General features: G+C 44.9%; 1 protein-coding gene across 1 annotated transcript in view; it reads right to left on the bottom strand.

Annotated features, from left to right (window-relative positions):
• LRP6 (LDL receptor related protein 6) overlaps window positions 1–4,418 on the bottom strand; it is a 134,193-nt gene extending 129,775 nt beyond the window's left edge. The window contains exon 1 of the mRNA XM_070755242.1: window positions 3,959–4,418. Coding sequence (XP_070611343.1) covers window positions 3,959–4,013 — 55 coding nt within the window. The 5' untranslated portion in view covers window positions 4,014–4,418. The remainder of the gene's footprint in view (window positions 1–3,958) is intronic.
• Window positions 4,419–13,154: the final 8,736 nt, after the last annotated feature.

Below are 13,154 nucleotides of genomic sequence, written 5' to 3'. Positions count from 1 at the left end.
TTATTACTGATTTTCTGGGACTCCCTCCAACCTAGTTAAACCTCTGAAAGTTCATCTTAAAAAAAAACACACACCAGAAAACATCCCTGGAAGGAGAATTTTTCAAGAATGCTACAGGTCCTTATAGCAGTGATTTTCAACCTTTTTTGACCCACGGCAAAATCCTGGGGCACACCATCAACCAAAATGACACAAAATGACACCCTAAGACACTCTCCTCTCTTTTTCCATCCCTATCTCCCCCCCCCTGTGTGGTTGTGTGTGTGTGTGTGTGTGTATACACACTCTTGAACCATTTCCAAAAACAGGTGAGGCTGAGGGGTTTTTCTCTCTTATTCTTTGGGTGCTTTTTATCATATGCTTTAAATCAAAAGTCACTTCTCTCTCTCTTTTGTTTCTCTCTCTTTCCTCTCATTCTCTGTCTCAATCATTTTCTCATTTCCCTTTTTTCCTCCCCTTTTTGCTCATTTCTCTCTCTCTCTCTCCCTTCCTCCTTTTCTCTCTCTCTCTCTCTTGCTTTCTTTCTCTCTCACTCTTGTTTTCTCTTTCTCTTTTCTTTCTCTCTCTCTCTTTCTCTCTCTCGCTTTCTTGTTCTCTCTTTCTCTCTCTCTTGCTTTCTTGCTCTCTCTCTCTCTCTCTCAGCAAAAAGTTGTGAGACCAGAACCTGAGCTTCCTTCTTCGCGGCACACCTGACCATGTCTCACGGCACACTGGTTGAAAAACACTGCCTTACAGAAAAAGCAGCTGTGTTATTTTCCTCCCATTATAGCATAATTACTTTAAGCATCTGATTTTCGACACAGAGAACTATTGCAAAAAAACCCCTGTGTGATACTGATAAAGTACTCATCATTGATAATAAGCAACAGATTTTGATTAAGCAACATGCAAACTACTTTGTTAGTTTGGATCAGTGGGGCAAGGACCAACCAGGCCCCTAAAAGTAAACATGTTTTTTTTCCCTCTTGGTGTCAAGTCCCAGGAGCCCTTTTTCCTCCTTGTGCAAAATGAAAGGTAGGATGCAACTCAATTTGAAACGTTGTACAGGTAGTCCTTGAATTATGGCCACAACAGAGGCTAAAATTTCCATTGCTAAGTGAAGCATTGATTCAGCAAATTTGCCTCACTGTTAGGACCCCCTTTCTTGTGTTCAAGGGATTCCGGCTTCCCCATTGAATTTGTACATCAGGAGGGTCACCAAAGGGGTGGGGTCACATCGTAACCGTCACAAATACGAGTCGGTTGCCAAGCATCTAGATTTGGATCACACCACCAGGGGGGAGGCGGCAACGATCCCCCTCAGTGTGAAAAACAGGTCGCAAATCCACTTTCCCCCCTTCCTGCACCATCCGTAACTTTGAATGGTCACTAAACAAACCGTTGTAAGTTGAGGACCACTTCTGTGTATATGTATGTATGTATGTATGTATGTATGTATGTATGTATGTATGTATTTTCTGATAATGAAAAGGAAGGGGGACTAGTATAGATCTATTTCAAGCTATTTTGTTCTCATCAGCTAGACACACCCTTACCAGGATTTGAACCTGAGGAGTCTGCCTGTAAGGCAGTAGCTTGAAATAGATCTATACTAGTCTCCCTTCCTTTTTCATTATCAGCAAAAGTATGTTACACATATAGAATATAGTTTGTCAACTATTTAAAAAAAGTTAAACCGCCTTGGAAATGGTTCCTGGAGGGGCCCAGAGGCAAAAAGGGTATACCAGGGTGATGTGACAGAAAAAAAATACGTTATTCACTTGACTTGTATGCTGCCCAATCCCAAAGGACATGTGTGTGTGTGTGTGTGTGTGTGTGTGTGTGAAGATTTTGGCATATTCGGGTTTCTTCCCATGTAAGTTTCAGAGATTCCCAACAGGAATCTCTGAAACTTACACAGGAAGAAACCTGAATTTTCCAAGACCTACATACCTGTACTCTTGAAAATCTACAAAAACACACACACACACACACATATGTATATATACATGTGTGTAACATATTTTTGTTGATAAATGAAAAGGAAGGAAATATATCTCTATCTCCATCCATATATACATACATACATATATGTTTTTTCTGTTGGATCACCTTGTTATATTGAAGGAACGTCACAGCTCCTTTTTGCCTCTAGGCCTAACCCGGGACCATTTCAAGGCACTTAATTTATTCATAGCCAACAAACTAAGTTCTGTATGTAATTTTTAAAAAAATTCAGCAAAAACATGTGATATATATATCTCTGTCTATATATATATATATCAATCATTTGCATTGGCATCCTTCAGTCTCGAAAGACCATGGTATCATGCTCTGGATTCCCTATTCAGTATACTGTACATACATATACATAAATATCTCTCTCTCTCTCTCTCTCTCCACACACATACACACATACATACATATACATATATGTTTTCTTATGTCGGATCACCCTGGTATATTTAAGGAACGTCACAGCTCCTTTTTTGCCTCTAGGCCCAACCCAGGACCACTACAAGGCAGTTAATATATTTATAGCCGACAACTATATTCTGTATGTGTTAAATGTTTTTTTAGCTGGAATTTTAAAATTAAGGGAGACCAGGATGGTCCCATTTCGGCCTTGTTCTGGCCTCATTAGCTAGCCACACCCTTTCCTTTACTGGGATTCGATCTGGTGAACTCTGCCTTGTAAAGCAGAGAACTAGTCTCCATCCTAGTCTCCCTTAATTTTAAAATTCCAGCTAAAAAAACATTTAACACACACACACACACACACACACACACACACACACACACACATATATATATATATATATATATATATATATATATATATATATATATATATGTTTTCATAGAATTTCACGGGTACAGGTATGACGGTCTTGGTATATTCAGGTTTCTTCCCGTGTAGGATTTGGAAATTTCTTGGAAATTTGGAAACACCAGCCTGAAGATGATGAGTGAGACCTCGTCGAAACGTCGCCAGAAATTTCCAAATCCTACACGGGAAGAAACCCGAATATACCAAAACTGTCACACACACACACACACACACATATATGTAGATTGTTCTGAGTTCTGGTTTTGCCCTGTGTAATATTTTGCATGTCTATGCGACGTTTCGGTGAAATCACATTCACCATCATCAGGCTGAAGTTTTAAGCTTCGCGTTGCTGTAAATATCCATATTTACAGCAACACGAAGCTTAAAACTTCAGCCTGATGATGGTGAATGTGATTTCACCGAAACGTCGCATAGACATGCAAAATATTACACAGGGCAAAACCAGAACTCAGAACAATCTACATACATATACCCGTGAAAATCTACGAAAACAAATATATATATATATATACACACACATACATACATACATACATACAAACACACATATACATACACATACATACATACTTACACATACATACATATATACATACATACTTACATACTGTATGTGTGTGTGTGTGTGTGTGTGTGTGTATGTGTGTTTTGGAAGATTTTCACGGGTACAGGTATGAAGGTATCCATACACAACAAAGTGATATATACAAGCCCTCACTTTGTTGTGCATGGCAAAAGCAAGAGGCTCAGTTTGCACGTTGTTTCCCGGGCTGCCTCGATTTCGAGGCACTTTCCGACTAAACCTGGCGACCGTCAAGAGCCCCGCACCCTCCACCCTCTCCACGGAGGGATCCTGCGTGGTTTTGTTTTTGTTGCCAAGGGTCCAACCCTGGTGCCACGCGCGACGCTGCTTCCCCCAAACCCACCTCCGGAGAAACCGTCTGGAAGGCGAACTTCCGCGAGGAAAACCAGGCGGGTCGGGGTCCTGCGGGACCCCTACGGGAAGGGAACCCCGCCGCCGGGCGCGACCCACCCCTCCATTCCCGTCTCGGGCCGCTTCTTTTGTGTCTCCCCCCGCTCGGGAGCTCGCCACCCAGCCCGGGCTCGTCTGGCCCGCCGCCTCACCTCTCGCCAGGGCGCACAAGCCGCAGACCAGGAGGCTCCGCAGGACGGCGCCCATCTTCCCCACCCGTCCTCGCTCGGCCGGCTCTCAGCGGCGGCGGCGCGGCGGCAGCAGCAGGAGCGGCGGCGGCGAAGGAGACTCCGGAGCCGGCGGCGGCCGAGGGCGGCGGCGGCGGCGACGGCTCCTGGCCTGCCCGCTCATGGCTTCCGAAGGGGGCCGCGGAGGGCGGCGCTGCTGCTTGGCTGCAACCAGGCGGCTACTTGGCCGAGGGAGGCCGGCGGGGGCAGAGGACGCGGCCCTCCATCGCCTCCTTCCTCCTCCTCCTCCTGCAGCCGAGGCGGGGCCGCCGGCTGGCCTCCTCCTCCTCCCCCCTTCGGTGTTTCCTGCTTCAGGGAGCCGCTTCCCCTTCAGCCGGCTGGGAAAGCCGGGGCGGCGCAGGGGCGCATTCTCCGTCTCCGCCCTGGCTCCGCTCCCGGGCTCGCCTCAACCAGGCGCCCTCCTCCCTCCCTCCCTCCTCCTGTCGCCGCCTCCTTTTCCCTCAGCCGCATCCACAGGCGCGCCGAGACGCGGCTCTTCCTCCCTCCCTCCCCTCTCCGACGGCGCGGGAGAACTCGCCCCCTCCCACTTCACGTCGCCCGTCTCCCTCCTCCTCCCGAGGACGCGCCAGGAGCCGCCCCTGCCGCATTCCAGAGGAACTCCTTTGCCCCCCCTCCCGCCATCTTCCCACTCTTTTCCCCCCCCTCAGACACGGAAAGGGGGAGTGATGTGGCTCCGGCCGTCGCCGCGCGCTCTCTTTGGGCCAGGCCTGACCGGGACTACTTTCGGGCCGAACGCGCGGCCAACAAAGGGCGGGCCTTGCTCGCGCCAGGTGAAGCCGTGTCCCTGCTCTGAGGGGAGGAAAACATGAGGGTGGGGGGGTCACCGAGGAGGAGAGGCCGTGTTCGGCTTGAGAAGGAGTCGGCGAGGGGGAAGGAAGGAGGAAGGAAGGAAGGAGAGAAGGAAGGAGAGAGAGAAGGAGGGAAGGAAGAAGGGAAGGAGGGAGGGAAGAAGGTGGGGGAAAGGAGGGAAGAAGGAGGGAGGGAGAGAAGGAAAAAAGGGAGGAGGGAGGAAAGGAGGGAGAAGGAAAGGAGGAAGAGAGAAGGAAGGAGGGAAGGAGGAAAGAAGAGAGAGAAGGAAGGAGGGAGGGAGGGAGGAAAGGATGAAAGAAGGGAGGGAGGAAGGAAAGGAGAGAAGGAAGGAGGGAGGGAAGAAGGGAGGGAGAAGGAAAGGAGGAAGAGAGAGAAGGAGGGAGGGAAGAAGGAAAAAAGAAAAAAGGAAGGAGGAAAGAAGAGAGAAGGAGGGAGGGAGAAAAGGAGGAAGGACCGGAGGGAGGAAAGGATGGGAGAAGGGAGGGAGAGAAATCAGGCAGGGAAGGAAGGAGAAGCGAGGGGCCATCAAGCAGCCAAGGGAGCTGCCTTGTCCGCCAGCCAGACGCCCCTTTTTCTTCCCGAGGAATGTGGACTGGCTGCTGCAGAGGCTTTGTTCCCTTTGTCTTTTCGGCAGACCTGCTTTGCAAGGGGAGGCCGTGCCTGGAAGAAGCTGCGGGGGAACTCGGGGCCGCTCATTCTCTTACAGGTGTGTGTGTTCCCATGTGCATTGGGACCCCGGACACGGGGGTTTCCCCATGGGACGCTAGGCTAAGAGGATGTGTGTTGGCCAGGCGTTCCCACGATGCTCTGGGATGCTTTGGCGTGCATAAGTGCACCACGTGCCTTCCGTCCCCTGTCCTAATGTTTCTCTCTTACTAGTATCATGTATATAAACACAGTTATATCTTTGTATCCCTCCAATACACAATTGACAAAACAAACAAACAAATAACCATCCTTCCTATCACACTTGGCCAATAAAGAATCCTATTCTATTCCTTACCTGCCCCTCAGATTACAGATTATTAGAATTAGAAGGGACTTTGTAGGATTTAGTCCAACCCCACCTCCCAAGCAGGATTACCTACACCAGTGGTTCTTAATCTGGGGGGGGGGGTCGCCAAAGACCACAGGAAAAGACAAATTTCCCATGGAGTTAGGAATTAATGCTTCTATTCTGGCGCCTTGGAACATATATTTACAATCTGGCCAATGCTGGCTGGGGAATTCTGGGAGTTGAAGTCCAGATATCTTCAAGTTGCCAAGGCTGGGAAACACTGACTTAATGCAAGCTGGCCGGGTTCATACATGCCAAGCTCACGGTTAGCCAAATCGTAGCTTATTCAGCAAATACGGTATGCTGGTTAATGACTGCATTACAGATTGGTTTGATCCAGTTAGCTCCAAGTTTGTTTCTTTGTTTATTAGATTTATATGCCGCCCCTCTGCGAAGACTCCGGACAGCTTACAGCATATAATATAAAGCAATAAAATACCAAGACAAATCTAATTAATTAAAACTGCATAACCTAAAATCCCAATATTTTAAAAATCAATCATACAGATTCAGATCTCAACTATACATCACATAATTGGCCTAAGCCTGGCGACGTAAGTGAGTCTCTTGCGGAAGGCGAGGAGGGTGGGGGCAGTGCGAATTTCTGGGGGGAGCTGATTCCAGAGGACCAGGGCCGCCACAGAGAAGGCTCTGCCAAGTGACATTGTTTGATTGACGGAACCTGGAGAAGGCCAACTCTGGGGGACTTAACTGGTCACTAAGACTCATATGGCAGAAGGTGGTCCCGCAACTAATCTTGTTTATCTTTTAAGATGGGTTCTTCCATGCTGCTAGACTAAAACGTGGCTCGTTTGCGATGTGATTTTAAGAGCCAAGTTCACAATTTAGCATTAGTTCACAACTGATAAAGATGAGAGTTTGACGGCTGATAAAGAGTTAAGGATCTCCTCTTTTCTTCTCCTCCTACCAAATTGTTCCCATCTGAGTGATTTTCATTGTGTGTGATATCATATAAGGGTGGCAGTACTCACCTTCCAACATAGATTAGCTTGGGGGGGGGGGAACGAGATAAATTTTGGCTAGAAGCTTATGCGTAAGGCAGGCCAGTGTTCTTCAACAGCTCAATTATTTATTTAAAATGTCAAGACATCTGGAAAACTTAAAGATCCTTTTTCTTTTTCTTTTTTTACCTTTTGGGAATACTTGAGTCTTACTTGACAAAACATGCTTTTGTTGTTGTAAGGGGATCGGGTTTTAACCACTAAACCCTGAGACATTATTTTCTTTCAGTTTGCAAAATACTCCACAGATGGAGCCCATTAGCTCTTTTCCTCTGAGTCTTTCAAACCACAGCAGTTATAAATGTCTTTCTGCTCAAAAATCTCCAGTGGAATCCCCGATTTTTGCAGGGCAGGTTCCAAAAATATTGCATTGTGCCTTTGAAAAAAAGTGGAAGAATCCAATGGAGTTTGTCGTGTATTAAAATTCTCGTTCTCCTGGAATGAAAGTAAAAAAAATAACATTTCAGAATAGAGGTCGACTTTCAACCCCAATTGAGCCCAAAGTTTTATGCGGCTAAGGGAGACATTTGTAAAATGGTTTTTGCTCTATTTTTCGACCTTTCTTGCCCCGGTTGCTAAGTGTAGAAAGTCAACACTCACCCTCCTGAAATAATGAAATGTTTTGAGGGATATTAAAAAGGCAGAATATTCTATTTCCCTAAATGGGAAATAGAGAAATGTTTTTTAAAGAGGCAGGAAACAGACTCACTCATTCTTCATAGCCCCAGCAGATATTTTTTTAAAAATTATTATTGTTGTTGTTGTTGTTGTTTATTAGATTTGTATGCCACCCCTCTCCGTAGACTCGGGGCGGCATACAAATTTATGCCCATTAAGAAAGACTGCTCTAGCCCAGAAGTAGGCAAAGTTGGCTCTTCTATGGCATGTGGACTTCAACTCCCAGAATTCCCGAACTAGCATAATTGGCTCAGGAATTCTGGGAGTTGAAGTCCACAAGTCATAGAAGAGCCAGCTTTGCCTACCCCTGGTCTAGCCCATCTACCAAAGACCTTCTTTCACGTATACTGAGCGCATGTGCACCAAGACAAATTCCTTGTGTGACCAATCACACTTGACCAATTAAGAATTCTATTGATTGATTCTATTAATTAATTGATCTATCGATTGAACTGGGTTCCTGCTTTTTTGTTTTTGTTTTCTTTTTTTACAATAGCATGAAAGTGATTTTCAACTGCCCCATTTCAGAAAGGGTTTTTTTTCAACTTCCCAATCTAGCCCAGAGACATTGATTTCCTGATATATATATATACTGCTGAAAAAAATAAATGTGAAATTGATTGTCAATCAGAGAGAAGTAGGTGGATGGATGTAGGTAGGTAGGTAGAGAGGTAGGTGGATGTAGGTAGGTAGAGAGATGTAGGTGGATGGATGTAGGTAGGTAGGTAGAGGTAGGTAGATGGATATAAGTAGGTAGGTAGAGAGGTAGGTGGATGTAGGTCGGTAGAGAGAGGTAAGTGGATGGATGTAGGTAGATAGGTAGATAGGTAGAGAGAGGTAGGTAGATGGATATAAGTAGGTAGGTAGAGAGGTAGGTGGATGTAGGTCGGTAGAGAGATGTAAGTGGATGGATGTAGGTAGATAGGTAGATAGGTAGAGAGAGGTAGGTAGATGGATATAAGTAGGTAGGTAGAGGTAGGTGGATGTAGGTAGGTAGAGAGAGGTAAGTGGATGGATGTAGGTGGGTAGGTAGAGAGGTAGGTGGATGTAGGTAGGTAGAGAGAGGTAAGTGGATGGATGTAGGTAGATAGGTAGATAGGTAGAGAGAGGTAGGTAGATGGATATAAGTAGGTAGGTAGAGAGGTAGGTGGATGGAGGTAGGTAGGTAGAGGTAGGTGGATGGATATAGGTAGGTAGGTAGAGGTAGGTAGGTAGATGGATATAATTAGGTAGGTAGAGAGGTAGGTGGATGTAGGTAGGTAGAGAGAGGTAAGTGGATGGATGTAGGTGGGTGGATGGATGGATAGAAATAAGTAAGTAGAGATAGGTAGGTGAATGAATGTCGGCAGGTATGTAGGTAGAGATAGATAGGTAGATGGATGAATGGAGATAAATAGGTAGATGGATAGAGATGAATAGGTGGATAGGTGGATGGAGATAAGTAGGTAGAGATAGGTACAGTAGATGGATGCATGGATGGATAGAGGGATGGATGGATGGAAATGATAAGTAGAGATAGGTAGGTAGATGGATGAAGGTAGGTAGGTGGAGATAGATAGATGGATGGATGTAGATAAATAGGTAGAAATAGGTAGGTAGATAGATGGATAGAGATAAGTAGGTGGATGGGTGGATGGAAATAAGCAGATAGAGATGGATGGATGGCGATAAGTAGGTAGAGATAGGTAGGTAGATGGATGGATGGATGAAGGTCGGTTGGTAGAGATAGATATAGATGGAGGTGGGGAGAGATGTTGTTTCTGTTTGAAGAGGTCCACAAAGAGGACACATTCTATATATTTGCTTATCTTTCCAAAGTGCTTTCAAAAATGCCCTTAAGCATTTTTACCATCAGGTAGGATCAGGCCCTTCTGTACTCAAACCGCCAAGACAAGAAATGATGAAACCTGGGTAGATTATCTGTTAAGCTACTTTCCAGAACTCTTTGTTTGTTTTGCTGTCTTGAACAGTTGCAAAAAAAAGAAGTCGGAATGCCTTTAAAACCTCAAAGAAGTTTGCAGAGCGCAAACACAAAAGAACCTTGGGCCAGGGGTATTCTAGAAGACCTCCAAAATCCTTTCTCGATTTACGGTTCTATGAAATTCCCAATTTAATCTCAATTTATTGGGAGATTTTTCCTTTCAAACGACGCATGGCGACTCTCTTTTCCAATGCAAACCTCTCAGGTAAAGCTATTGTGGATTTCAGTGCTTGGAACAAAAGGGGTACCTTTAAGTAGCAATTTATTAATTTGTTTGTTTGATTGATTGATTGATTGATTTTTATGCCGCCCTTCTCCTTAGACTCAGGGCGGCTTACAACATGTTAGCAATAGCACTTTTTAACAGAGCTAGGCTATTGCCCCCACAATCTGGGTCCTCATTTTACCCACCTGTAACATCCTATAGAGAAAAAAAATCTTTCTGTCTTTCTGGAAACCAGAAACATGCAAGGTTTTTTTTTAAAAAAAAAAAATTGAAGCCTGGAAGGGCTATGCCACCAATCACTCAAACTCCTGCCGCATTTTAATGTACATTTCAAAACAAGCATTCCCTGTTGCCAGGCAGTCAAGGTGAGTTTGGAGCTGTCTGGTTTGCAAAAAGATGTATTTTATTTATTTATTTATATTTATTTATTTAGTCCAATACATAATACACATTGAAGAGAATAGATAGGTAGTAATATAAATAAAGAAAAGAATAGAAGATATAATAGTGTAGGTGAACATATTTGAAAGGAAGAAAAGATAAATGAGATAAGGAGAGACAATTGGACAGGGGACGGAAGGCACACTGGTGCACTTATGCACGCCCTTTACTGACCTCTAAGGAACCTGGAGAGGTCAATCGTGGATAGTCTAAGGGGAAAATGTTGGGGGCTAGGGGTTGACACTACTGAGTCAGGTAATGAGTTCCACGCTTCGACAACTCGGTTGCTGAAGTCATATTTTTTACAGTCAGGTTTGGAGCGGTTGATATTAAGTAATCCTTAATATTAGTAAGTATTATGTAACCTCTAGGACAGTGGTGGCGAACCTATGGCATGGGTACCACAGGTGGCACGTGGAGACATATCTGCTGGCAGGCAAGCCGTTGCCCTAGCTCAGCTCCAAGGTGTATGCGTGTGCTGACCAGCTGGTTTTTGTTTCACACAGAGGCTCTGGGAAGGCGTTTTTGGCTTCCAGGGAGCCTCCAGGGGGATGGGGGAGGGCGTTTTTACCCTCCCCTGGCTCCAGGGAAGCTTTCAGTGCCAGGGGAGGGCAAAACATGAGCCCACCAGAAATTGGGAAACAGGCCATTTTTTGCCTCCAGAGGGCGTCTGGCGGGTGTGGGAAGCTGTTTTTGTCCTCCCCAGGAACTGAATTATGGGTGTGGGCACTTATATATGTTTGGTAGTGCAAGCGCACGCTCTTTTGGCACCCAAGGAAAAAAAAGGTTCACCTTCACTGCTTAGGAGATTTTTAGTGGAAAGGCAGAATATCTATAATGAGTCGGGGTGGCGCAGCAGGTAGAGGCCACTGAAGCTGACTGTAGATCTGTAGGTCAGCGGTTCAAATCTCATCACTGGCTCAAGGTTGACTCAGCCTTCCATCCTTCTAAGGTGGGTAAAATGAGGACCCAGATTGTGGGGGGAAATTATTATTATTATTATTATTATTATTATTATTATTATTATTATTATTAATATTTATTAGATTGGTATGCCGCCCCTCTCCGCAGACTCGGGGCGGCTCACAGCAATAATAAAACAATGTAAGACAAATCTAATAATTAAAAAGTCAGTTAAAAAAAAACCTTATTAAAAAGCAAAAACATACATACAAACATATCAGACATAAACTGTGTAGGCCCAGGGGAGAATGTCTCAATTCCCCCATGCCTGGCGGCAGCGATGGATTTTGAGGAGTTTACGAAAGACAAGGAGGGTGGGGGCAATTCTAATCTCCGGGGAAAGTTGGTTCCAGAGGGTCGGGGCCGTCACAGAGAAGGCTCTTCCCCTGGGTCCCACCAGATGACATTGTTTAGTCGACGGGACCCGGAGAGGGCCAACTCTGTGGGATCTATCGGTCGCTGGGATTCGGAGGTATTCTGGTCCAATGCCATGAAGGGCTTTATAGGTCATAACCAACACTTTGAATTGTGACCAGAAACTGATCAGCAACCAATGCAGACTGCGGAGTGTTGGTGTGACATGGGCATGCCTAGGGAAGCCCACGATTGCTCTCGCAAATAGGCTGGCTCTGTTAAAAAAGTGCTATTGCTAACATGTTGTAAGCCGCCCTGAGTCTAAGGAGAAGGACGGCATAAAAATTGAATAAATAAAATACATAAAATAAATAAAAATATATGATTTAAATGACTAGAAAAATGCAATTCGTCATTCTCTGAGGTCCCTGTGATGCAGATAAACACGTACAACAAAAACAGACAACCTGAACATGTGACGAAATTACAAGTTGTCCTCAGAATAACAGAGAAAAAGCCCTTCTATTATTGATTGATTGATTAGGTTTTCGAGCCCACTTTTATGACTTGACGGTTAGCGTAAAGTGACAAACAGACCTAATACTCCTCCTATTTTCCTCGGAACATCATCCCTGTGAGTTGGGCTGAGACTGACCCAAAATCACCCAGCTGGCTTTCATGACAGGGAGTGAAAGAATTCAAAATTTTTTACTACCGCACTGTGGCTGTGGCTTATTATGTGGGTTTGGTTTGCTGGCCATGTGACCAGGTGGGAGTGGCTTGACAATCATGTGACCTGGGGGCGTGTTGAATATTCATTAACCTGATGTAAATACCCACCTACCTACCTAATCTATCTACCTACCTACCTAATCTATCTACCTACCTACCTAATCTATCTACCTACCTACCTAATCTATCTACCTACCTATCTACCTAATCTTTCTTGGGGGGTGTCTCCTTTCAGATTAAGTTGGTGACTGCTTCTCTTTGTAATCCATTGGAATTTAATACATTTGTGAGACTGTGTAATTCAGTTTCCAGGTGGTCTTTGTTGGCTAGGCGTTTGGTTCTGGAGATGAGGGTCTTGGCTACAGAGTTGATGTGTGCAGGGTAGTGGAGGGATTTTGCATTCAAGTAGAGGTTGGTGTGTGTTTTTTTCTGGTAGACGGTGTGTCCTAGGGAGCCACTGAGTTTTTTTGTAGATTAGGACATCCAGAAAGGGAAGTTGGTTGGGTTTGTGTTCAGATTTATCCAAGGCCTTGGTTTCAAATTACTGTATTCCATTGCGATGGGGGCTCGCTTAAGTTGCACACTTAAGCAAGCCCCTATCTATCTATCTATCTATCTATCTATCTATCTATCTATCTATCTATCTATCTATCTATCTATCTATCTATCTATCTATCTACCTACCTACCTACCTACCTAATCTACCTACCTACCTAATCTATCTACCTACCTATTTATCTACCTACCTACCTATCTAATCTACCTACCTATTTATCTACCTACCTACCTATCTAATCTATCTACCTACCTATTTACCTACCTACCTACCTATCTAA

Source organism: Erythrolamprus reginae, chromosome 6 (assembly GCF_031021105.1).
Source record: "Erythrolamprus reginae isolate rEryReg1 chromosome 6, rEryReg1.hap1, whole genome shotgun sequence".
In the NCBI taxonomy this organism is placed as follows: domain Eukaryota; kingdom Metazoa; phylum Chordata; class Lepidosauria; order Squamata; family Dipsadidae; genus Erythrolamprus; species Erythrolamprus reginae.
The sequence above is the reverse complement of the archived record's forward strand: the minus strand, read 5'-3'. Positions and strand labels throughout refer to the sequence as shown.